The sequence below is a fragment of the Clinocottus analis genome, unplaced genomic scaffold (genome assembly GCF_023055335.1).
Source record: "Clinocottus analis isolate CAN_PGR_092001 unplaced genomic scaffold, fCliAna1.0.p SCAF_22, whole genome shotgun sequence".
Lineage (NCBI taxonomy): Eukaryota > Metazoa > Chordata > Actinopteri > Perciformes > Cottidae > Clinocottus > Clinocottus analis.
In genome coordinates this window covers 1,974,676-2,002,500 of record NW_027175954.1, presented here as the reverse complement: position 1 = coordinate 2,002,500, position 27,825 = coordinate 1,974,676, and the positions used below count along the sequence as shown (strand labels likewise).

The following is a 27,825-nucleotide window of genomic DNA, read 5'->3' as shown; positions in this document are numbered from 1 at the left end:
AAATTAACGTCTTTCTTCCTCATGCTGCTACACTCATTTCCCCGCCGCTGTTCTCATTCCCCTTTGCGAAGCGCTCGGTCAAAACAATAGCCGTTTTGTGTTTTTGTTGTCTGGTTGCACATTTCTCAGTCTCCGCTGTTTGTTTGTTGTTTTATTGTGAAGCTGGGTGCATCTGTATGACAAGTGCCGTACTGATGTGTACCTGTTGTGAACTAATTAATCATTCATGAAGCAGCCTGTGTTTTTAATAAAGCCCTCTCTCAGAAGCTGGTGTCACAGTGGAGCCTTTTCTGACGGTTTAAAAACAGGCATAAAAGCGTCTCTCTCTGCCACCTCCCTTCTCTCCGGTTCGATCTGTTCTGCGCTTGACAGGTAATTTATGAGAGGGAGAAAGGAGGGGGGCTACCCTGACACAGACCTGGCGTCAGCTCATACACAGACTCACACACACACACACACACACACACACAAACACACTACTATACAACGGGTAAATCATCACCTTGTCTGTGTAACTGATGGTTGAGTTCACAGGTCAATGACCAATACCCAACCCTTCTTGATACCACAGATGACGCGTGCGTCTCTCTTTCTCTCGCTGTGTGTGTGTGTGTGTGCGTGTAAGTGTGTGTGTGTGTGTGTGTGTGTGTGTGTGTGTGTGTGTGTGTGTGTGTGTGTGTAAGTGTGTGTGTGTGCTGCATGTAAGTGGGTTTCCTGTGTATTTGCAGCCATCTTTGCTGGGAAAGGGTAATCGGTTTCCTTGTAGAGGTGATTTAATTTGTAGGTCACGTGCACAGGATGGATTCATCACAGGACAGATAGATTGCTGTCAGCGCACACACACACACACACACACACACACACACACACACACACACCCACACACATACAGAGCAGGTAATTTATATGAGGTTAAATGGTCGGTCAAAAGAAAGAGCTGTGGCAGTTGACCTCGAGGTCACCGTGGGTTCTTCTGCCTCCTACCTTCTTTGTCTCTCCCATAGCCCCCGTGTCATTCCACATCAGTCCGGCCTGAACAACAAATCCACCTCGGCTCACACTTGCACTGCTTTCCGTAGTTTTAAGCTGCAGCTTTATCTCAGCCTATCCGTGCTCTTAGATGTGGGAGGACCTCCCTCTCTTCAGGGAGCAGGATGTGATTGTGGAACTACGAAGGAGCAGAAAACAAAGACGATATCGGGGTCACACGGGTAGTCCCGCTTGTCGTCTTCCTTTTGTGAAAAGTGGTTCAGGGTGTGTGTGTTTTCGTGCGTTTGTGTGTTCTTTCACAATGGATGTTGCTCTCTGGGAAGTGCAGAGCGCGAAGGCACTGCGTATGTCTCTTTTTGTAGCTTGCGTATGTATTGTGTTTTAAGTATATGCTAATGTTTTTATCTCACTGCATCCAATCCTATTTTTCAGAGCTAAAACCTCGAGAAATGTATTTTGGTCTTTTGTTGTGTGGTAGAGCTTGTGTCTATGTGTGTGTGTGCACGTTAGGAGTTTCAACTAAGAGATCAGGGCCTTAAGTCAAAATGATAGTGGAGTACAATAACAGACTTTGTCTCACTAAATTATGTGGAAAAACCCTCAATCTGCATTTATATACTGTTTTCTCTCCCTCACTCTTGCTCTCTTTTACCACGTACACAACCTGACCCAAAAAAGCAAAAGATAAGAAGTTACGGATTGAAAGGAAGTGAAAAGGAAAAGGCTTTGTTGTAAACAGTGTGGATGTATGGCAGTTTGGTTCTTTATATTTCTAATTAAAGACCATGGAACAATAAAGGGATTTGCCTGCTGTGGGGCTGTGCGCATTGGCTTGTTTAGTTGTATTCCCTCGCACATCGGTGAGTACGTGAGTCTTTTGTTTGATATCAACAGGACATAATCACATGTGCATATGCCAATGTACATATGTCTTGTGCATCGTATGTGTAAGAACACAAGCATATAATGTGTGTGTGCTTCAGGCAGGTTGGAAGGGACTCTCTTGACATTTGCCATATCAGGCAAGCTTCCACCTTCTTTCATGTCAATTAAAGCAATTAAGAGATTAAGTATATGAATGGAGATTAGCGTGAATTAGCATATCAGAGGGAGGGACCGGATTACTTTTTACATTTTCTACCTTCACTTGCTCTGCATGCTTCCTCTGGCTGTATTTGATCTCAAATTCTTTAAAATCACACATCTTCAAACAGGATTTCTTAATATTCAGCGCATCATAGTGTCTTTTACAGGGCAGCATTACACTCAGGGTGGTCTGTGCAGTCTATCTGTTGGAGGTTTTACGGATTCATCGAATTCTATGAAAACACTGTTTTTTTAATTTGCATTCTCTTTCCTCTCCGAACAAATAAAGACAATTCTGTTTACTCCGAATGATAAATAATATGTGAACAGCGGCAGTGGCTCATGAAGCAGCTGGATGCCATCCAGTTTGTTGTGAGTCTTCCAAAGCCCATCCCACTGCGCCGCACCCGCAGTGTCTGCACATCACACACCCTTGTTGACTGCGACTGGCTTACAGTCAACAAACTTGTGGCGTAACTTACTCTCGCCTGCCTCACACCCGCTGCAGAGGAGGAGGAGGACGATGCGTTCCCTGCTCGAACACAGTGCCTGAAAGTTTCTAATGACGATCATGTCACGTTATTGCAATTTTTTTTCCCGGCACGCCAGGACCTGTCAACATGCCGGTGAGCCTGCGATTAACTGTGATCACAAAAACCAGATCAGGCCTCTGAAACGAGCTCAAGGAGCGCTGCAGGAGAGCAGATCCTGGAGATAACGGTGAAATAAAGATCGGTGTGACATTAACTGGATGGCTGATCGACAGTGGCTGGATCTCATTTGCATACGGCATTGTATTTTCATACAATGCCTACCTTTTGGACGAGCTCCGTTTATGGCCTTATCGCCACATCTTTAATTTCACAGCTGTCTGTAATTCATGCTGGCGTACAGCCTCTTTTTTTTTGTTTTCACACCATGTCCGAAAAAAAAAAAAAGTTGTGTAGTGTCTGACACACTTTCTTAAGCTTCCTTGTGAGCAGTCCCATTATGAAACAAAAAGCAGCCCTGAAGCAGTGATAATGCTCCCACTTGTGCGGAGAGGGAAAAAAATAATGTGTCAAGAGCAGCGAGAATTTCACCAGCTGGAGCTGAAGAATCTCCTAAAAGATCTACTTTATGATGTCAGCAGCCCGAACTGATTAAATGCTGGAAGCACACAACAAAATGAAGCAGCCTAATTACCACGATCCTGTGGATCCCAAACACCAACTGGCAGCATGCTGGATACACAAACACACACACACACACGGCTCCACTGAACGTTGCCTCAGGGAAGCATCCTCCAAAAAAAAAAAAGAGTGCATTGCTTTAATGTGTCTTTAAATATGTTCACCACTTTCGACGAATGCAGTAAAAACAGCCGCGCTGTTTGTAAATTCATGAAAGACGAAAGTCTCCTTTTGATGTGTGAATTCATGAACTAAATGGGAGGTCGATACTTGTTTCAATGTCCAAAATTTGTAATCGGTCGAGAAGCACCGACTTCCTCTTTCAGTTTGTTTGAATTAACAAGAGCAGGTGTCCCGTGCCGTCAAACAGACCTTACAAACCAATACGCTTCAGCGGCCGCTGTCCAATCCTTCGCTTGCAACCGTAACTCGGCGCAGGAGGACCGTCGACCTTTCAGCCGTGTGTATATGGAACCTAAAAGTCAGACAAAAGTTGCCCTCAAAGTTTAGAGGAGAGTGTCTTATTTATCACCTCCCTGCGGCCTGAAACGAGGAGAGAAATGACGGATATGGGATAAACACTGTGGAATACTTCCCTCACAGCAGAATTCATGGAGGATCAATACAAACTACTGAGTTTTCTCCAAAGTAGGATGCTTATAGCATTAGCTGGCTTAACACGTTGTCAAACAAACACGGCGTATTGATCCGCGTTGTGCGAACGGTATAAGGAGTCACAACTAAACGTTAATGTAGCTTTAAAAAAAACAACAACAACATATTGACTTACTCTGCCGTGCAGCAACGTTGTTGTTCCTGTTGAAGTTTGTCCTTTACATGAGTTATCAAGATGTGTCGTGCCTGACGCCTGCATTGGGACCAGTCAGCGTTTTCCTCTTCATTCGCAAAATTATATGACGAATCTGAAATGCATATTTAAATCCATTCTGTCTACTATTTCACAACTATGATTCCATAAACCTCCTATTATCTGCTTTGAAGTATCTCACTGCAATACGTTGTGTTTTCTCGCCTGGTCTAAAAGCTTTAGTAACAGTAACCAAGAGGGGGAGGGGCTAAGCAAAAGGTCAATTTAGCAGTTCTCCCAAGTTTAGCTGATGTATGGGGAAAAATACACTGATTTCAGATAAAGGTGTGGATCTTTCTCCATTCTAAGAAGGATTAAGATGACGATTCAGTAACAAAACATAACAGGAAGTGGGAGTCTTCACTGCTTTTTGGCTGTCATTGATTGGAGGTTTTCTCTCCTCTCTCCTCCGTTTACTTCTGTGTTTCACCTGACTTGATGTGCGTTGATGCAGAGAGATGGCATTCAGACGACGAGCAGCCGCTACTAGCCGCTCTGCTTCAGCGATGTCGGGCTGTAAAAAGAAAAAAAAAGAGAAGAAAAATCATGCCTGCAGGTTGAGAAACGACCGTGCTGTTCTGTCGGGAGATGCGGTGGCTTAAACCAAGTAAGAGGAGAAGAGTTACGAGTCGGGAAAAGGCCGCCAGCTGCTTGGCTAATTCATGCAGTGTAAAATGCGACAGGCATTCAGGAAGTGTCCTGTAGAAGAGCTGCTTTGTGTAAACCTGTTTGTAGATGTAAGTACAGCACACTTGTAATGCACTGCGGAAGGATTTATGTTTCGCTTTTCTGATGGTTATGTTCGGAAGTCACACAGAATCTGATGTTGGAAAAAAATTTCGCTTTCTGTATTATGGACTGTTTTAGTCTGAAAGCACTCTAAATAAAAAAGGTATTCATATGAGTACTTATTAATTCATTTACACAGTAATATTGGGACTTGAATAGATGCATTGACATGCATCCAGGCTGCTTGTGCATTCTAGTCATTGACAAGTGAATCCTATTTGAATTGAATCGTGAGGCCAGTGACGAGTCACAACTTTAATGTCTGTGAATGTAATTACTTGCTTGACAAATCTGTCATTTACACGCACAACCTGTTTCTTCCCTTTCTCCGCTAAATGAATCAAACCGTTGAGGGACTCGGTGACTTTGCTGGGTGTTTTGTTTTGGCTTCTCCAGAGTTCTTCACCACAAAACGTGCCCACGTCTATGGAGGATCACCCTCAGTGCTTTCCCATCATCCAAAAATGTCTGGCCTTTTATTTACTCTCAATGAAGCATCTCTAGGCTTCTGCTCTTTGATGGTATCACAGACAGCATTCTGAAGCCCTCTTGTGTTTCTAAGAAAAGAAAGATGCACTCATTTTCACAAATTCAACTGAACTGACTGAACTGATTCCTTTCATCCGCTGACTGCTTCTTTTTGGGTATGTTTCTTTTCCCTGCGCATCTATTCATCTATTTTCCTCCTTGTTTTCCAGCTATGCGGAACTGAGAGCTAAAGTGCTTCTGTCAAACCAAAATAGAAGCTTGAGAAAGGTGGTTCGCACCTGTCACAAAAGGAGTTTTTATAGAAATTCACATAGAGGGGAAACTTAAAAGTGAAAGGGATGGAGAGGCACTCGCGAGAGGATGGTCATTTTAGCACATTGTGATCGGCCGTCTGTGTGATTCTTAATGATTCAACAACTGTCCCTTTGGATGGTAAGAAACTGAGACGGAGCGACGAGAAGACAGAGTGGTGATTTTAGCACTTCCTGGTATCTCCTCCATCTCTTAGTAATGACCTTGAACCTCAATGATTCATAGCACAGGCCGGAAAACAACACGCAGCCTCAGAGGCACACGCACAAATTCACCCGCATAGAAACTCACTCCAGCAGGCTCCCAACTCTCAGACTCAATGCACCAACAAAACCAGCCCCGCCCTGCTCGTTCACTGGCATCTTACTCCTCCAGACCTGCCATCTTTACTTACTTTAATTTATCATGACATCATGAAGTTAATAGGCGACACTGTGTGTGTGTGTGTGTGTGTATGTGAGGGTTGGCTTTGGATATTTACACCAGCCACCAGCCAAATGCTGCTAAAATATGCAAATGGTTGCTCGATGGGCTTCACTCACCGGGCGAAAAACACGGATAATCTATTGAGTAGCTGGTAGATTTTTTAATCCACCTGCCACAGTGGCAGGTGAACAATAAAAAAAAGGCACTCAAAGATCACAGAAGTCAGATGGTGGGGGACTGAGGGAGCATTTTATCTAGTGATAACTTTTGAAAAAACTTTTTTCATGACAAACACAAGGAATATTTCAAAGAATTCTTTATTGAAGAAACACTGAAGAAACACTTTCCACACGGGCAACAGGTTACAATCGACTACAAAACTGAACTGCATCTATTGTATGCTGCGGAACTAAAAAATATCAAAATACATAGACAAATCCCCCTCAAAAAACTTGAGCATGCATCATACAAAGCACCCAAACCCGTGTGATCCTGGCGATGCTGTTGAACGTGCGTCAGCAAGTTGGATGCGTTTCAAATTCACAGAACAGTGGAGCAAACACTGACGCCCCTCTCCCCCGTTGACCTGGAACCCGCAGGATTTCATTTGCGCTCTCGATAGTGTGACTGACACACTCTGTGCATCAATCTATACATACCAGGTGTTATGCGTGACCGTGACGATTCGGTACGACAGGCTCTGTTTCCATTCAATGTATTCAGACGCCTAAAGGTGCTACTTCCAGCTGTTTGTGTGTGTGTGTGTGTGTGTGTGTGTGTGTGTGTTTGTGTGTGTGTGTGGTGCTCAAAGTGGCAGTTTGTGCAGATCTCAGTGTACAGGCTTAATCTCTTAGTTGCCAGCGAAATTGATTGAGTTGCCTTTCTCATCCATCACACCACGGACGTCCTCTGACCTCCTTTATATTAGTATGTATATGCATATGAGACCTTTCAATGATGCGCACGGTTCTTCTGTCGTTGTCTTCTACTACCTGGACACACACACACACACACACACACACACACAATTAGATGTACATGAAGAAACCTACACACCTTCTTCTATTCAATAACGCACACATGAATCCATGATGCGCGCGCGTTTCATTTTGACGCAGTCCTACAATGCAGCATGAGTGATGACGTGCGTGTGTGTGATCATAAATCTGTAGTGCTGGATGAAATGTGCTGTATGCGTGTCGCTGAAGGGTGTACCAGTGAGGACACTGGATCTTTCCCTGAGTAGGGTAAACATTGCTGGAGGCTCGACACTCTCCTGCAGTTCTTCCACCCCCTCTCCCCTTCTCCCCCCACAACACTGTTCCTTCTTCCTCTTCAGGGGAGATGAATCTTCTGGTATTTGAAGTCCCTTTGATAATCCCTTTTGGGTGAGATCATCAAATTGCGCGCCAGCAAATGCTCACTGACAGATCGACGGGCACACACACACACACACACACACACACACACACACACACACACACACACACACACACACAGACACACACACACTGCCACGTGTCTGTCTGTCTGTCTGTCTGTCTGTGTGTTGACGTGTGATTGTGATGGCGAGCAGTGTAATGTTGATCCAGATCCTGTCTGTTTCGATGTCGGGTAACATCTCCAGCATGCTTCACCATCACATTACGTCAGATCTCATTATGTCTCTTCTGATAGACGGCTGTCGTCCCCCCCACCCCTAACCCCCTCTCCCCCGCCCTCACCCACCCCTCCTGGTGACAGACTCACCCTTTGTCGTCGACTCATTTCTCCCCATCATCCGGCCCTATCATTTTTCTTTGTGCCCGCCACCCTCTCTTATCACTCCTCACATCCTCTACATCTGTCCTCCATTATATTGTGCTATCTACTTCTCTTTTTGTCCTCCCTACACACTCATTTGATAGCAGTACGCACGCATATATTCTCGCACACACTCGCAGAGGAACAGACAATAGGGTGATAGACGGCCTATTGAGTTGTAGAAATAGCTCCCCGCTGGTTTGAATGTGTTTAAGTTGTTAATAGCTGCAAGTCAGCATAATCCACCGAGATAAGCAAAGCACCCACACACACAAACACACTCCCGTACGGTCCATGCACGTACACACTCATCGACAGGGGTGTTTGTTTTGTGTGTCGCCTCTCCAGGAGTGGTATAGCATGAGTGGTGCGCCGGGTATTTACATTTGCTTCAGTGACAGCAAAGCCCTTTCTCTCCCTCCCTCCATTATTTCTTTCTTTCATGCATCCATCCACCCGCCTCCCCACAACATCCGCCCTTCACAATCCGTCTCATACACATATCTATATATTTTTTTTTAATAGTCAACTTTCAGTAGCAGCACTTTTGTGCACACTGCCAGTTTTCTTTCTGTGACTGTTTAGTCGGTGGTGGGGGGACGCGAGGAGGGACGGCAGAAATGAATGTCAAATGCTTTTTCAGGTCGTCCAGACCCGGCTCTTTTCTCAGCTACTCTGTGTGTGTTTGCTCGCTCGCGTGTGGTGTCACTCTATACTGCAGCACTAACTCTCACTCACTCACACTCACAGACACACACAAACACATACAGACAACCACAAACAGGCTGGTAATATTCCTTTTGGGGAAAACTCGTCCGTGCTTGCCGACCTCATGCTTTTTAGGGGCTCCAGGAAAATTGTGGTCTTCGGTAATTCAATAAGCTGGATGCGAGACTCTCTGCGTCCCGTGTGTGTGTTGTATGTGCGCACATGTGTGTGTTGTATGTCATGGGGAAACGTGGCATGAAGAGGATGTCGTCATGCTGACAATGTCTAATGACACTGTTGCTGCTTCTATATTGATGAGAAAGAAAAAAGGAAAAGAGAGAAAGGGCTTCCAGACTAGATGGTGTGCAGCTTGCGGGAGAGCTCCTTTTTTTTTTTTCCCCGCGCTGTGCTAGAGTGCAAAAAGTTGAAAATATGTGTTTACTTCTGTGATGGGTACAGAGAGTTTTTCACTCTATGCCTCATTAGAGAGAGAGAGAGAGAGAGAGAGAGAGAGAGAGAGAGAGAGAGAGAGAGGGGGGGGGGGGGATGAGGGATGGAGTGAGAGTGAAGAGATGTGTGTTTGTGTATGTTTGTGCCGAGCACCAGCTAGTTAGTTTACTTTCTTCATTATATTTCTGAATCTGTTGCTGGGGAGGAGGGTCTGTGATTTGTGTTTGTGTTTGTGCTGTCGGAAAGCGAAAGAAAGAGAGTGATGGGAGACGTGATTTCTCTGCGTGTTCCAGAAAGGTGTGTTTTCGGGGGCATAGTAGGTTTGAAAGAAACATTTTTTTTTTCTTCTTTTTTTCAAACCAGAATATATTTTGACTCTGTGTTATGCATAATAATCATTATTAGCCATCCGTGTGGAAAATACAGTGCATCTGTCTTGTCCAAGTACTACTGGCTATGGATGCCTAACTTTGTAAAAACATATACAACAAACTTAGACATTGATATTCATTTACTGAATTGCTATTTATTATTAAATCGAAAACCAGGAACTTGGTTAAAAAAAAAAAAGAGTCAGGAATTCGATTCAAGTGTAGACCTTTAAATTGCAGCAACACATTGGTTAAACACAGAAATACATAATGATATCAACATAAATGTAATAGCTGTGCACCATTGTCACTGATATATGACATACATGATATATATCGGATGTTTTGTTGCATCCCGACTCTGCAGGGTTGTCCGTGTGAGGGATCATGTGACCCTTCACACGGTGTACTTAAACGGTGGGTGGATCGTTTATCCTGCAATTTCCTGCTGTTTGCTGGAGGTCGGCAGCACGAGCGGGGGGGGGAGGGGCGTTTCTTTCATAGTGTGATTATCTTGGCCAGAAGGTTCTTGATGTACGGTATTAGCTGTGATAATTACTGAACCCATGTGCTCTAAGTCCATGTTTCATGCATGTACAAGTCAATAAGATGGGCTCGCTTCCCAACTGGAGCGTTGCCGGATGGCTTTCTGATTCTGTGTACACATTATGCATGAAAAGCAAGAAAAAAACAAGACAAAAACAATACATCATCCAATCTTTTATTTCTGACACAAAACATAAAACAAATAAAGAACCCCAACAGATTTAGTTATGAAAGAATCGCCACATTTAAATAGGCAACGGCAAAAAAAGCGGCGGCGTGATTGACGGTAGAAAAAACACATTTTTAAGTTCATTTATTCACAGCTTTTTTTTTATAAAAGCTCTCCTTTCCTTTCAAAACACGCCTCACCGATAGTTGTACCTCAGTAAAAGGAGGAAAACACAGCTAGGTTATTAAATGAAGGGTTAGTAATTGATCTCCACAGAGGAACTCTCAGAGGAAATAGGGCTCAGAAAAGGTTCGCCATTACCTATTCTGGCCTTTAGAGGAGCTTAAGTGTTGGCTTCACCCGTATGGAGACGGGTTGATGACAGTATGGAGCACAAACCTTTTCATCTCACAACAAAGGATATTAATCAATTAGAAGCTGCTAGCAAAGACAGATGCACTGTAATGGGGGTTCAGATGCTACTCATACAGTGTTCAGTTTCAAGTGGTCGTGACAAACCGAATGAAGATGAGGGATTTGATCAGACATTTCATGCAGTTAATACTTAGCTGAGTATATTTACAGTTTAATATGTGAAATATACATGCTTAAAGGAACACTCCACTATGTTTTGAGTACCAAACCCTAAGTGCATCTAGTTTTGGATAAACCAATTCAATAAAATTACAATTGTCACTCATATACAGGTCCATTGTGCAGTGTCTCGGCCATGTTGATGCTTAAGTGGGAGGATCCATTCCACACACAGTTTCCCCCGTTACAAGAATAAATGGAGTAACCCTTATTGTCCCTCAAAGTGGTCTCTCCTTTCAACCTTACTGCTTGCTGTAATTTACTATTTTGTTGTTTGCCTCCTGAAGGGAGGGGGGAGAAGAAGAGAGTGTTCGGGGTAGAACGTAAGTGCTGCCTCAACAAAACCAAAGTGTTTCTCTCCCATGCCCTTAATCAGCAGCTCAATGTGAGGTGCGTGTTGCACGTCTTGTGCATGGAGGAGAATTAGCCCGGACAGTCATGCTCCTTCAAATTCATTCTTTCTTTTTGTATTGTACTCATTTGAGTGTATGAGTCCCACACAAAACTTCACACACAACTCCTTCGCTGTTATCTCTGCAAATAACCCGTATTACAGGATCTTCTATAAAAGGGAACATAGAGAAGTAAAATCACAGCAATTTCGACGAGCACAGACACAGCGTGGCGCCACAACAAAAAGCTCTGGCTACAAACTGGGTTATGTTAGGATAGTCGAGCAAAAAGTTTATCTGTCACGTTTTGCCCCTGAGTGTGTCATCTGCCGACGTACATTGGCCAAATAAATACGTGCAACCGTCTGTACAGTGCAGAACACCTTTTAACATAAAAAGCCAATTTTACTGCTTAGCTCACGGGCAAAGACACACAGGAGAATCGAGTTATCGCTGCAGTAATAACTACGTAGAGTTTTACAATTCCCTCTTCAGATGCGTGGACCATAAACTGTCTTAAAACTTGATTTCCGGGATTGTTGCACATTTTGAGGAGGAGAAAACATACACTCGATACGTCATATGTTCAGGATAACTTGCTCACCCTGATTCAAGGCAAATCAAACTATTGGTCCTCGGTCTTTTTAAAACAGTTGACCCAGCTCTAGTATCGAAATACACACAAAGTTCACATGTAGTACATGGTACATCCTAACAAAAGAATTGAGACCAGACCCGGCTCTTTTAGCCTTAGTCGCCCAAAATGTTAAATTAAAAAAAAAATAAAGAGGATTGTGGACAATTGAACAGAAAACATGTAATGTTATCCATGTGCTTTGTTGTTGTCATATATAGTGGTTATTTGCATAAAAACACACTAATAAAATGATTTAAAAATAAATAATTGCTCTGATTAAACATCTTTCGGGGGCGTAAACAGTTTTAAATATGTATCATAAGCTGCTTAAACTACCGTGAGTAAGGCAAACAAGTCACATTTCCCTCTTAAACATCTATTTTGTATTGCTGTGAAAGCATCTCCTTCAAACAACTGTATTTATTCAACGTTCTTATCAGTGTGGCATTTCTCCATGGAGATCTGTTTCTTCCCAGAAGCAGCCTTCACATCACTGAGTGTAATAGCATCAGTAACAAAATCAGGATTTTAGAATTGAAATTATCTTCAAGCTCATTGACTGAGACCCAAGAGAGGATGGGTGTGTGGAAGAGAGAGGCTGAATACATGTTCCACTGCTATTTTTTTATTTCACATTGTACCTTCTTGTAATTGTGTTTGCACAATTGTGTGAGATAGCGCTCCCTAAGAAGCACCATATCCGTGGAAACAAACACAAAAGAGAATAGTCAATAGCTTTTGTTGTTGTTGTTGGTTTTGCGGTATGTGCATGTTGAGCTGTAACTTTGTAAGTTTCCTTCAGCTGCCCCACCCCTCCCCCTTCCCTGTTAATGTCTGTATGAGTGAGATGTGGGAGCAGCGAGGTGATCGTGATATCCCAGCGGGCCGAGCAGCAGATGGACCGTTCCACTTCCCACACTGCCGCCCCGAACCCCACGCTGACATCACTGTCTTCATTAGCCGGCTCTGAGGCTACGACCTCATCTTCTCCTACCGCACTCCCTCACCTCTACCCCTCCTCACCTCTCGCCCTCCTCTTACCCCCACGCTCATTTTCTCTCACCTCCTCCCACTTTCTTGCTCACCTCTCACCGTCTCTCAACCCCTTCATTTTCCCTCCTCTCAGGAATCTATTGCTGTCCATCTCTCCACTAACCATCTTCCTTAACCTCCCTCCCGTGCCCAGCAGTGACTCAATCCCTTACCTGTTGCTCCCTAACTCTACCTCTGCTCTGAGCGCCTTCCTCCCCCTTTCTCCCCTTGCCCTCCATCATCCCTCCCTCCCACTCCATCTGTTTCTTTCTGCCGTTCTGGCCAGCTGACCTGGTGCATGGTATTACGGGGTTTCCCTGCGGGGGTTACCATTGTGGTCTCTAACAGGTGTGTGTGTGTGTGTGTGTATGTGTGTGTGTGTGTGTGTGTGTGTGTGGGCCCCATGTGTGTTGCTCGCAGCCTTTCATTCAGCATGGGAGATTAGTGATGGTGCAAACTCCAATTCAGGGCGACTACCTCTCCTCCGACACTGACTTGGAATACACTGCTTTCATTCAATGATAACCTTAACCTTGGCCATTAAAATGTGCGTGTGTATGTGTGTGCGCACGCGTGTGAGCAAGTTGCAGTGTGACTACGTCCATGTGGTATGGAGGAGCACAGAGAATGAGCTGCCATAACTTGTTATGTCTCATTATAACACCTCTTTAAGGCGGCATAGCCACAAAATGGGCTATTTTAGCACCGTTGTCCTCGCTTATCCTGAGACGAATAGGATATTAGTGCACTGTCACACACACACACACACACACACACACACACACACACACACACACACGCACACACTATACATATGTGAACCAAAGAAGTCCAGAGCTGCGTGTCAATTACAGCGATTGTGTGTGCGTTTTTGTGTGACAGCACTAAAGACAGTATTTAAGTCCCTCTGACAACTACAAAGAGCATTGTGGCGGAGACCTCGTGTCAACCTCCCGGTTCCAAGCGGCTCTGAGACGACGCCAACAACGATAGCGCTTCTGCTTTCAACACATCACTTTTGGTGCGCTCAGACTGCAAGAGGGGCGAGGAGGTGCAGAGGGGTGAGACAGACTCTCATTTTAAAACTGACAGAGCCAAATAGGTGGAGGCAGGAGGTTGGGACGGGTAAGGGAAGAAAATGGGCTTTTGTTTCTGTGTTAGGATGTGTAACTTGTATCCTCAAGAAAAAAAAACCTGTGATTTGAAAGCACCAAAATTCCGCTAGCGAGAAAAAGGGGAACAGAGGCAGAAAGAGGGCAGGCCTTGTCTGATCATATGGGCCTTTCTTGTGTCTCTCGGATCACTGAGGGAGAAGGAAGGATTTGCAGTGCGGATGATGGCATATACAACAGAAAGTGAGGAAGAGTGAATTGTCAGCCATCTATGTTTGAACAAAGAACAAAGGATAGGGAGTAGGCTACAGGATTGAGCCAAATCCAACATTTGATACCTTAAAACCGTCCACAAATTTTCCCGCGGTAAAGAGTATTACCAGCTAACTTTAGATGTCGTGCTGCTGGAGTACCGGAATACAAATTCAGCTGCTAAACGCTCCCGCCATGAGAAGCCATCGCAGCCTCTCTCATGGAACCCGTGAAGCTCGTCGACGCTCAAACAATTATATTCTCTCAACAGCATCCCAATTGAATCGCAAACATTACTTTGTGTAATATGTCACCGCATCAGGTTCCCCACGCTGAGCCTTTGTATTTCACTGTTTACCCAAAGACGATTCATCATCGTGGTTTGAGACTGCTTGAGCCTCGTCATTTCATCCTTGCAGCAGTTAGCCCGTGATTTATTCGCAGATGGGTACTTCCATTTCCTTTTTCTTCCCCCTTCAGCTTTTGGTGCAATCTCCAAAGTCTGCTAAAAAACAAAAAACAGCAGTTGTCTTTTTCAGAACCAACATGTTTCACTTGTTTTGTCCCCAGCTCTTATGTTAGGAGTTGTGTTGTGTTATCACAATATCTCACTGGTTAACTCTGTTAACAATGGTACCAAGCATTACTTACATTTTTAAAGGTTAACGGGTATGTCATTTATGTAATGACATACCCGTTTACCCATTTATCCTCCCCAGAAGAAAAATAAATCTTTGAGATTATATAGAGGAATGTTTCCCCCCCAACAGTGATCACTCATTCTATCGTATTAAACTTGAATCATTGTGCTACAGGAGCAATAAACAAACAAACACATTTTTTAACTGCAAAAGAAGCTGAACGTTGCCATAGATTCACACACCAGATGACATTAGAAGTGATGATCGACACTTCTGTTCCAGGTAGCCTGCATTCAATCAAATCGTCCGCTTTTGCAGCATGCCGTCAGCTCGCCGTGGCGTTGTTGAGTTCAGCTTGATGAAACAGTGGAGCGTGGGGTAAAGCGAGGAAGTAAATGAGAGGCGTTTGACCCTCAATTCCCTCTTGTTTTCTTGCTTGACAGGACAACGAGATAGGAGGGTTGATAGGGCGGCTGGCCTCCATGACAGGTGGAGGTGGAGGTGGAGGTGGGCACTGCACTGCACAACACACACTCTCATTGTTCCCAACCATGCGTGAACGGACACACACACCCGCACGCACACAAAGACGCACATTCAAACACAATTTTGGGACAGAATAATCTTGATACTTTTGAACCGGTGGGAGGACCTGCACCCAGTGATTGGCTCATTCATCCTGTTGCATTGTGGGAAGCTGGGCTCTAGCAGAAGTGTATTGCATTTGCATGTATATATGCATGTATACTAGTATGCATGTATGTATGTATGTATGTATATATGTATGTATGTATGTATGTATGTATGTATGTATGTATGTATGTATGGAAGGTGTGTGTGTGCTGGCATTTGACTTTTTGGTGTGTTTGACTTTTGTCAGATTGTGCTTCTACCTCATTTGACTTAAAGGTCTTTGCCATTTTGTGTGACCCAGTGTGTTTGTGTGTGTTTGTGTGTGTTATTTTCCAGCCCAGTTAGTGTGTGAGGCATGTGTTGGCAGATTGCCAAACCTAGGCTCTACACCCAGTAGACGTAGTCTCAAATGGCAACCCCAGATGCTGTGGCTCATAACCCATACACACTCAGCACAAGCACAAGCACACACACACACACACACACACACACACACACACACACACACACACACACACACACACACACACACACACACACACACACACACACCATTTTGCCCTCTCATTTCTGTCTCTAGTCTACCTCCTTCTTGTATTTCACTTTGTGTCTCATTTAGGAAAGAGAGAGGCAGCAGAGTGTTTGTATCTGGAGAATAGTGTGTGATGGGCAGCTCTGATAAGTGAGCAGGCTGGACTTTGATCTTCCCTCTTTCCTCCTCTTTGGACTAACTGAGAGACTCAAAACTCAAAAACACACTGGCTCACACTGCCGTCACAACACAGGAGGAGATATGTCAAAATCAAGTGCGCATTCTTGGTTTTCCTCTCTGCTTGTTTCCTCTCATCTCTACTTGTTTCCTTTTCTCTCATTTCCTCTTTTCTATTCACCTTTCTTTTCCTTTCCTCCATTCTATTCTCGTTTCCTTTCCTCTCTTCTCTCCTATTTTCCTCTCCTCTTGTTTTATCTACCCTTCTTTCCCCTCTTCCGCTCTTGTATCTTCTCCTCTCCTCTCTCCTCTTGTTTCCTCTCCCTTTACGCCCTTTGTTTCTTCTCCTTTCCTCTGCTCACTCCTCTCATTTCTTCTCCTCTCGTCTTTTCTCTTCCCCTCTTGTTTCTCGTCCTCTCCTTGTTTCCTCTCCCTTTTTTTTCCTCCTCTTACTTCTTTTCCTTTCCTTTCTTCTACTCACTCCTCGCATTTCCTCTCCTTTCCTATCTTCCGTGTTGCTGATGGACAATGAATTCTACCCTCAGACCTTTTCCGTCTATAAAAAACACTTTGCCACCGACATTTTATGGCTCTTTTATTTTTTTATTTGTTTATGTGTGCGGTTGGGTAGAGGACAGACACGCAGTGTTGCAGTTATATACAGCCCTTCACCGTAGCCCACAAATCCAACGTGTTTGTTCATTTTGCTTGTATTTCAGTTTCTTGTGTCATACTGTATATATTTGGAGCCATCTTTTTTTTCCTCCAGTGTCTCTCTCCACAGGCCCTCCAGAGGAAAACATGCTAAAATTGTGCAGAAAATGTGTGACTGCAATGAGGCTAATTCTGTCTCCTCTTTCTCCCCTCTCCTCTCCCTGCCCTGCCCCCCTCCCCCACCTCCCAACCCCCCATCTGCTCCGGCTGTTTGTTTGGACACATCTGCTCCCTTAGGTGAGTCACATTATTCTTACTGTGCTGCTCGGTGCTAAACTAAGGAGACATGGCGAATTTCAAGAACTTGTGTACGCAAGTGTTGTGCCTGAGTGTGTGTACCGTCTAAGAATTTCATATCAGGATTTTACTTTAAAATTCAGTCGCCACAGATTCGTGGTATGTCATCAATTAGGAAGCATCCGGCTTCATTTTTGAGCACCAGTTGCATATTAAACCAGTTATGCAGATGTGTTTGCACTGCTGAGTAGTTCTGACACCTAGCTATGAAGTGACACACTCTCTGTTTCTGCCTCCCAACTTGATGAACCGCCCACGTTCCCAATCAGGATTTAATCCCGTGATTGTGACTTTCGCCTTAATTGCACATTCCTCTTCAACAAAGTCAAAGTTAAAGTTGCTGCAGCGGTGAGCGATACAGGCCTCCCTCCCGTTCATGGACACAGAAACACTGGTTTTTCGTGCCGCGACTGTCTCCTTTGTTCTCCTGACACTGGAAGTGTTCTCAAAGGTCGTGGTCCTCTGTGGAGTGGCCGTTTACACAGTTTTGGCTCATGTCAAAGACTGTGACAAACCGCCAGCGACATGCCGTTTAGGTCATCTGTTGATGCTCGTCGTGTTTCCCCACACACATGACCACATCCACAGTGCACTCACACGCTTACTTTTTGCAGTGGCGTTAGTGCAAATGAACAAAACCAACAAAAAACATGCCGTTCATGTTGTTCTTGCACTGACACTCTCACGTACCTGTGACGCATGTCTTAAAGGCCGGGTTTAAAATGAATATATCATTTAGTGGTGACGCAGACCAGTGGTGATTTTCTTTCCTTCTCTGCATGCTACACACTCGCCGAACAGCAGAAGAACTGTTTAAAAGGAGGCAGATGCCGCCGATACTTCCCACAATCAGTGTTTTCCTGCTGAGGATACGAGGATTGATAGGAGCGGGTGGTCCCGACACAGCTCGGTGGTTTTATGCGGGGAGAGATCCAGAGAATGGATCCGCGCAAACTACCGCAGCCATTACGATTCCATGATGATATTATTCATATTTCTGTCACCTTTATGATTAGCATTTGCACGGCATAAACCTGGAAAGGTCTCGTGGCGGACGGAGTCGAACCAATTTGGTGCACAGAAGCACTTCAGAAGAAGTTCAGTCACGACTTGAACATTAATATATGGAAGAGTACATATGGAGTTCCAGTTATAATGAATGATCTTCATACAATATATCCTACAACGGAAACATACAATGAAGTCTGCAGCACATAGACTCTGCAGTTTAACCATATATTGATTTCATTTTAAATGATTTTGACAGAATCTGGCACGACCGTCGCCCCAAACTTTTTATAAACTCCTCGGGAGCTGCAGTCAACGGAGTTTGAGCATACAGCTCATGCGTGACCAAGTAAAATACTCTGGCCCAGAGATAAATAACTCATTTCTTTTCTTAATTCACCCCAGAGTTGAACCTGAGTTCTTCTGGGAGCTTAATCATTTATTTTTTTAAATTCCAAGACTGGAATTTAAATTGCAAAAACTATGTTAATTTTATTTGGGGTTAACTTACATTATGAATAATTACTATTTTTTTTTCTTATATTAATAGACAGCAAGCATTGTTACTGAATTATGAGCCAGTTCTAAATAGTTTTCCAGTGATGAATGTGATTTTGGAAGGGCTGTGAGCATGCATGCTTATGAGAACTAAAGCCAGGAAAAGGCACTGCACATGCCCTGAAATGAACTCTGGAAGCAAATGCAATTTATGTCTCGGGAGCCGTTCTGTTGCACCCAATTTATACTCATTCCAGTGTCGTGGCTCACGAGGACATTGCACGACAAAACGTGTGCTGGAGCAGTTTAGCCCGCAGTCCCAACAGAATTATCACTTCACTGGCATCAGGTCACCGAGCTTCGTCTCCCACATTCACACAGAACTGAGGGCCAGAAGAGTTATTGAATTATTCTGAGAGTGTTTGCAGCGATGTTGTTAGCTCACTGCTTAATTAGATATGTTTTCATGGGAAATGCATAAGAGATTGTGGGATGGCATCTGAAGCATTTTTGCTTTACTGGCATCGTAAAGCCCGAAGACCCCAAATGTTCATTTGCAGTCATTACGTTAATGGCAATTAGTATTGACTTTTGCTGCTTGCTGGTGAGTGGGCCAAATGTTTGCAGAAAATTATAGCAGCCATAACTGAGTGCAGTATTTATGCTGACATAATCTTTACACGGACTCCACAGCAAGCACTGGACTACTGACACCTGTATGTGTGTGTGTGTGTGTGTGTGTGTGTGTGTGTGTGTGACTGGATGTGCTGATGTGCATTTTGAAATGCGTTGCGTACTGCTTTGGCAGGAGAGAGTGTGTGGGTTTTATAAAGGGTGCATTACTGGACAGAGAGAGAGAGGGAGGGAGAGAGAGAGAGAGAGAGAGAGAGAGAGAGAGAGAGAGAGAGAGAGAGAGAGAGAGAGAGAGAAAGAGAGAGAGAGAGACGGCTCTCATCGTCTGTTACTCACTTGGTGTGTGTGTGTGTGTGTGTGTGTGTGTTGAAGGGAAAGCCATTGGTGTGATACATTACCTCTTTGAAATATTGTGAGCATTTCTTTTTCATGAAGAAGGGGATATTCTGAGGAGAGTAATAGTGCTTTTAATTTTAGTTTTTGGTGAGATATTTACGCGGTAACTACTTTTGGGTGTCGGTCAAACAAATCCAGGAGTTTAGAGAATTCACTTATTGCTCTGGGAACTTGTGATGAAAATTGAGATAGGATCAGTTAACGGAATAAATCATTGATATATTCATCTGTAATGAATCTCCTCATTAGCCACACACACACGCACACACATACACACACACACACACACACAGACATACACACACACACACACACACACACACACACACACACACACACACCATGCACCAGTTGGTCACAACTCTTTCCGCAGCCTCCTTCTTGACCATTTCTTGGGTTTCGTTCATCTCTCATTTGACCCCGCCTCAGTCTCCCCTCCTCTCCTGCATCTCTTCCCACCCTTCCTTGTTTCGCCTCCTTCTCTCCCGTCTGGTTTCCTCTGTCTCCTTCATTCTTTTGGTCTCGTCGTTCTCACCTTTCTTCTCTCTCCATCTCTCACACTAATCCGCAGAGGATGGTGCGGGCCTGCTCTCTGGGATTGAAGGAAAGAGGGTTTAATACCCCGAGTGTGTGTGTATGTGTGTGTGTGTGTGTGTGCGTGTGTGTGTGTGCAGCTTTGTGCATGCTTGCATGCACACCTCTTTTGCTTGTGTGAAATAGGGAGATATTGGTCTGAATATATAAGAGGATCCAATGGTGCGGTGTTGAATTTTCATTTCTCTCGCTGCAGAAAGAGGACACGGTGGCAAGACGGAGACAGGGAAAGTTTGTCTTTTTGTTCACAGTTGTACATTTCACCCCTTCACACACACACACACACACACACACACACACACACACACACACACACACACACCCTGATGGAGAAAGAGTGTGAATGATGTGTAGAGCTCTCGTCTGCAGTAAACCTCATCCACACCACACCTTCCTATTACGCGTCTTCTCTGCCATTTGTGTGTGTGTGTGTGTGTGTGTGGAGAGAGGGGGTTCTGTGCTCTTGTTAGCGGGTCGATGATGTCAGGATCCCGGGCAGGAGGAGGAGGAGGAGGAGGGCCGACTCGGGGCTCTCAGATGATGCTACTCATTCTGTTAACCGTCCTCGTCCTCTCTTCTACCTCTTTCTCTGCCTTTCCCTCGCTCTCCACGTCCATTCCTTCCTCCCTTCATCTCCCGGGCAGTAGAAATTACTTGTCCCCTTGCAAGGGCGCATCATCAATCCCATGATTCATTGCGTGTTGCCACTGTAATGGCAGCTGCTTTGATTGAATCGAGGGGGCGCATGCGTTTGTGTCTCTGCTCGGACACAGTTGTGTGTGCGTGAGAGACGACTTCTGAATGAAAGGTTTATTTTTTTTAACCTTTTAAAAGCAGCGTGTTTGTCTGCCCTCCACCTCTGGCACTCAGTCCCTCTATCCCCCTCCATCTCCCCGCCCCACTTAATGTGCCGCCATCTCCCCCACGCTCTTTTAGGGCCGGAGTAGTGTTTGCCTGACCCTCTGTCCCTTGTTTTCATTTTTTCCTGCGGTTCATTAGTCCATTTGGTACTAAATGCTAATGCTGCAATAAGTTGTGTTTTTCTTTTAGGGAAATGCTCATAATGGGTAATACAATCAGATAAATGAACGGGCTTTTGCCCTCTGTTAATTCACTGCTTGCTAATGCAGCTTTCTCCCTGTTCAACACTCACTCGCGTTTGTTTCTCGCTCTTCTTTTTTCCCTAATTCAGTGAAGATACTTTTCAGTCTAATTGTATTCTTTGCTTCGACTTCCCTGCGTTTAGTTCCCTCTGTGGCAGCCGCATGCGTGCCCCGACATGACACCTAGATTGGGGTTAAGGTATCAGATTGATTCAGTGAGTTCTGTGTAAATCAAGTGAAGTTATTACTCTAACTTCCTTGTCTAGTTTTTGTCTTGTTGGCGCGGTGCGTCATACCTAGTGTACTGGAAGTAGGGAAGGCTGGAGTCTCGTCTGATTCATAACTAAGAAAGTAATTCAAACAACAGCTTTCTTGGTCAGTGTCGTTAGCAGTTTGTCACTCTTGCCTTCAAGTATTTGTGATTGAACATGTGTACCAGGTTCTTAGTATTCAGTGTGTCCTTTGCCGGCTGCCAATTAACCCTTTCACTAAGTCCCGCCCCTCTAACACAGACTAGCAAATCGTAGCTTAGCATTAGCCAGCTGCGACCAGGGTCCGACAACTAAGTAACTCTGCTCCACAGACTATTTGGAGCGAGTTGTGGTCCAATGTTGCGTAATAGTAGCACTTGTGACCTGGAGATGTTGGAAGGAGATATACGTTTTTAAAATGTTATCTTTCTACATAAAAAAAACCTGTGGAGCTCACATGAGCAGAACACATTAGCTCTTCAATATCTACCGTTGCTTTTTGCCAACCAGAGTTGCTTCTTAAAAACCCATCAAAACATGTTGTTGACGTTGGTAGAAACCTTGCGTGGAAACATTTTTAAATACAATAATAATGACAGAAGACGTCTCGTCCTGCTTCTCACAGTGTGAAAATGTCTGGAGCAATGTTTGTTTAGAATAGTCCAAATAAAGTCGGCATTTAACATTAAGCATCACAATTAACCGTAATGAGAAATGCACCAGTTTTCACCGTCAGTTGTTGACATGGTTTCCATCATTTCTTGCTGTTAATTCCAGCAACTTGGGAAGTACAGAAACTCCCCTGTGTCTCAGTCTTATTTACACCCACGTTCATATTTTAATGGGGGTTTAACTAGTGAGTCTTTTATTATTTCTGAAAGAAACCTTTGGGGAACATAATGTTCACTTGTTAGGTCAGCGCTGTGGAACACAATGATTCTGAAATCACTCCCTCATTCCCTCGCTCAGTACTCCCACTCATTAGTTTCACCTCGTAATTGTTGTTTTGCTTCTTCCCTTGCACACATATCCGTATACATATAAATGTATTTACACAGACATATATATCTATATATAGATATGTATGTTGTGAAACCCTGTCACAGGAGGTGAGATGAATTTATAGTCACAGCATGTGTGGCTTGACCACACTTGTTTTGATCATCGCTATTCGTCTCACTACTTTCTTACAGGTCAAATTTAATGTAGAATCCATTTTGTCTTCAGAAAAAAGCTATTATCCTTTGGCTTATCCGAATTTTACAAGCTGACAAAGAGGCATTCATGCAAAAAGGACAGTTGAAAAGAAACTCACTTTAAGCGATTATCTATTGGAGGAGGGTGAGAATGATGTTATAAAAAAAGTGACCAACATGTTTTATTATTTGTTCCATATCCACTTTCTTGCGTCGAGAGCTGGCACTAATACCCAGCTTCCTTTGCTATTAGGGATGAGGCTATTAGTTTCAGCTGAGCAGCTGATTGGACCGATAAGTGTTTAACCTGGGTTCATCTCACACTGTGATGTCATCCTCCCGTCACTGTATTGATCGCTGTGGCTGTGGTGCTGCCCGGACAATCAGTCCTAATAAAGCCACCAGGTAAATGTCTGAATGTGTGATTAGTCGGTGTGTGTGTGTGTGTGTGTGTGTGTGTGTGTGTGTGTGTGTCTGTGTGTGTGACTGAGAATGTGTTTGTTTATATCTAAAATAAACAGATAAGGAAAGTAGGACAGGCAGAATTAGATTGTCACCGATAACTCTGTCTCATCCAGGCGTTTCTATAACACACACACACACACACACACACACACACACACACACACACACACACACACACACACACGCACACACACCACACAAGCAGGAATAGTGTGGCTTTGCCAGAATGTTTAGACCAGTCGATAGGTAATCAGCTTGGCGGGTATGTAACAGTAGTAATTCCCTCCTAACCCACTACTCGGCCTTCTGTGGGAATTAGAGAGGGGCTGTCAGATTTCACAGTAAATTGGAATCTGTACACACACACACACAAGCACACACACAACACACATAAAAACACACACCACACAAAATAGCAAGGAAAAGGCATTGGTGCAGTACTGCATAAGTCACATAGGACTTGTGTGAGACCATGCACAACAGGTAACCATCTTACACACACACACACACACACACAAGTGCATAAGATGTTATAGTTGCCAGTCTTGACATTTATCTTTGGTCGGTTTTATCAACACATCATGTATTTCAGACTTCCCCTGAGCTGAAAGGATAATTTGGTTAAAAGTCGGTCTTGATGGAACGACAAAAGCCGACTCTCAATACCTGACGTCCTGTTCCAAAAGAAAGTAGAGAAATTAAAACGGCCGTCGACTCAAACTGACACCAGACAAAGCAAAAGGTGAGAAAGAAGGATAGCGCGTATTAAATATCAACGTACAAGTAATCATTGCGGATCCCCTTTTGTTCCGCGGAGGCTTATCTCTGTTGCGTCGGCGCAGTCGGACCTCTCGCCACGCCTCCCTGTATCTCCTCTCTCTTGTCACTTATTCACCTTCTCCGCCGCCTCCCTTTATCTACCTCCTCCTCCACTCAAATAGGCTGCTCTAGTGACACCGAGCACAAGTTAAAACACACTGCCTGTCTGTGTGATGAATGGATCAGAGGAGAGAGGAGGAGGAGGAGGAGGAGGAGGAGGAGGAGGCAGAAGAGGAAAAGGTCACAGTTTTCCCTGAATCAAAACCTTCAGTGTTTGAGAACGGAGAGTGCTGGTGTTGTTCTCCAAGGTGTGTCCTGTCACTGACATCACATGGTTGGCTGGCTGGAGCAACACGGTGGGGCTGTAAGAGAAGGTCACTCCAGGTGTTACATGAACTAAGGGAGTCGCAGACAATTATACGTTTTTTTTCGGTTTCCTGAATAAAGAGGCACTGAGCCCAATCCGGAGACACTGGTAGTCTGAACTAACATCCTGAATTATTCACAAAGTAACACATAATGTGTTCTTTGTGTCTGTCTTGTCCTGTTTTCTCTTCTTTTTCTTTTTCATCCTTGCTCAATTTGTCTCAACTTGTCTCCTGCTTGAACAATAATGTTCTTTATGAGTGTGTCAAATCAAACAGAAAGCTATCTTTTATTCTAATGATCTGTTTTCTTTGTAACTTACACAACCAGGACAGTGAGGCTGTCAGACTACCTTTTGCCATACAAATTACTATTGGATGGATTCCACAAAGTCTTGTCCAGACATTCGTGTTCCCCAGAGGAGGACTCCTTCAGACTTTGACAAGTCGACGATCTTTACTCCAGTGTCACCTCAAGGTTGACGTGTTGTGGTGACGCATTAAGTGAAGTGTCTCAACAGCAATCTGATGGATTCCCGTGGAATTTGGTCCAGACATTCACAGCCCCCATCAGAATGTGTTGGAACCGGCGAAATATGCTGACACCAGCATTTATCTCAAAACACAGCTCTGTGTTAGTAGATTCTTACGGAGCAGCTTGGATAGCTGTGTGCTTGTTTCATTAGGAATTTATCTGTTATTTTCTCATCAAAAATCGCATTACATGGTCATAGAAGACTGAACAAAAGCCTGAGTGCCCATTTTATCCAACCACTAGTTCAAAAGATGAAAATATGTCATGTTTTGATACAAACACATATAAGAGTAAAGGATCACATATGACCTAGCCAGAGAAAACTAGCATTTTCCTGGATATTTGACTTAAATGATGACGCAAATAAGCAACAATAAAAACAAAACAAAATCACTTATCTATATTTATGAAGGTCTTTATGTCATTCCATCTGCTTTAGTTTTTTCTTCATGCACATGCAGCTGCACACAGACCAGTCGGACCTATTTTAATGATTGAGACACACACACACACACACACACACACACACACACACACACACACACACACACACACACACACACACACACCCACACCACATAACCTGCAATGGCACCCACACATGCATGCACTTACAGTAGATGACCCCTATTTAAAACAGTTTTCCCGCTGGCACTAATGTTGCATGACGTGTCCTTATTCACGGGATGCGGTGGCATTAACGTGAAACCTGCTGTGTGGCTGTCCAGCCGCGGTCCATCCTTTTACCCCTCCTGCTCGTCTTCTTGTGGGCCGATCACCACAATCTTTCCGCGCAATCGTCACTTCATTTCATGTTTGCCTTAAAGAGCGACTTGCAAGTTGGCAACCCCAATTAATTCATGTGTAGAAACTAGATTTTTAGAAAAAAAACAAATTAAAAAAGCAGCCCCAGGTGTATGTGCATCTATCCCTTCCTAAAATGCACAACATACCAACATTAACGCTACATCACATGAAATAAATTGTGCGAAATGCATGCAGGAACACTGCACAATGCCATCTAAGGCTGGACTTGTTCACTAAGTATAAATTCTGTGAGAAACTAAACCTGCATGTCGCTCTTAAATTGGCTCTCTGAATCTATCTCAGCCAGCTGCCCTCCGTTCCTTTGCTTTTCCTCTTGCCTCTCCCTCTTTACGTCACACCCTTTAACCTGACCTCTCGATTCCATCATGCTTGTGTGTTATTCGCTGCTCATTAGATGGTCGAGGCAGAGATTCCGCCGTCCATCTACAGTCAATGAAAAGACGTGAGATGGACAGGAGGAAGATGCAGGCAGATAAAGGTAAAAGGTGGGAGGGCGATGGTGTTGGAGAAGGATAGGGATAAATAATGACAATGGGGAAAAAAAAGGTAAACAAGCATAAAAGACAGATGACATTAGATGCAATAGGAAGTCTCAGGAAGCCACAGTGAGAGGAAGAAGAAGCGGAGGACATAATAACTCCTTCATAGTTCCGTGGGGATGTATAAATGCAACGGATGTTGGGACAGATAAATAAAAGGGAGAGTGTGTAAATGAGAGCTAGTTTTTTCCTCTTTATAAAACTGTGGATGGAATGAGTTTGCAGACCTGAACTGCTATTACAGCCGCCGTGTAACGAGTTGAATCAATCTGGAGCTACTCCGTCTTAGGCCACTTTCACTATTTACAAGACTCACTGCGAGTCATGGAAAGGTTCCCGTGGCTTCAAGTGTCCATTATAAAATAAAGAAGCTTTTTTTTCTTCTGGTCCGTGTCGACGACCGGCAAACGCCATCTGTTGAGGAAGATGGTGTGAGTGGATGGAAAGCTCTAGAAGAGCCTTGGGGTGAGACTGAAGGAGGTAATGCTGAATACACCATGTCCTTCATTACAGTACAAGTTATTCCACCAGACAGCCCAAGTTTGTTTCGGTCATAATATGTGAATATAACAAAGGAGGGGGACAGGTGGGTTAGCGCTGCCTCAAACTGTCTCCGTCTGTCTGACTTGTTGTTCGCTTCCTGTTCAGAAGCAGCCTTCACAAAGCCTGCGGTGAAAGACAGATCTTACTCCGTAGACTATCAAGCCGATAAGGGAGTACGCAGCATTATAAATAACCTACTCAAGAGAATAGTCCCTGCTATTTTTGACACTACTGATAAATGGCAAGAGAGCAGTGTGTGTCTGTGTGTGTGTGTGTGTGTGTGTGTGTGTGTGTGTGTGTGTGTGTGTGTGTTTGAGTCACTGTTTGTGTGTTTGACGGTTTTTGGAGGTTAATATACGCCTGGTGTAACGAGAGGGAAATTGCTTTATGCCGCTAAGCCCTCGGGCTAGAGCATCACAGTTATGATGAACAAGAGTTTAACAAAGCCTTCAGTTAAGAGGCTGCCGCACACACACACACACACACACACACACACACACACACACACACACACACACACACACACACACACACACACACACACTCAAGTGCAGGCAAGTGTTCTTATGATATCCACAAACATTCACATGATGCAGGCATATATTAAATGGAGCCTTTCCCTCTATCATTTTGTGTTCAGACAATGAGCACGTCTTTGGGGTGTGTGTGTGTGTGTGTGTGTGTGTGTGTGTGTGTGTGTGTGTCTGTGCATGTGTGTGTGTATTAAATTGTATGAGTGGAGCTGTCACGGAGCAGATTGTCCCATCTCTCATCATGGCGTGGTCGTAGGGTCAGGAAGGGTGGGAGGGGGGGTTTGTGGGCGGCTTGATGTCTTTGCTGATATAAAACCCTGTCAACTG

At 44.2% G+C, this 27,825-nt stretch overlaps 1 protein-coding gene across 5 annotated transcripts in view; it reads left to right on the top strand.

The window, feature by feature from the left end:
• LOC137792840 (protein sidekick-1-like) overlaps positions 1 to 27,825 on the top strand; it is a 214,878-nt gene that overhangs the window by 35,362 nt on the left and 151,691 nt on the right. Inside the window, exon 2 of one of the 5 annotated variants that reach the window (XM_068588609.1) lies at positions 15,283 to 15,346. The exons of the other annotated variants lie outside the window; for them this stretch is intronic. Coding sequence (XP_068444710.1) covers positions 15,322 to 15,346 — 25 coding nt within the window. The 5' untranslated portion in view covers positions 15,283 to 15,321. The remainder of the gene's footprint in view (positions 1 to 15,282; positions 15,347 to 27,825) is intronic. 5 annotated transcript variants of the gene reach the window in all.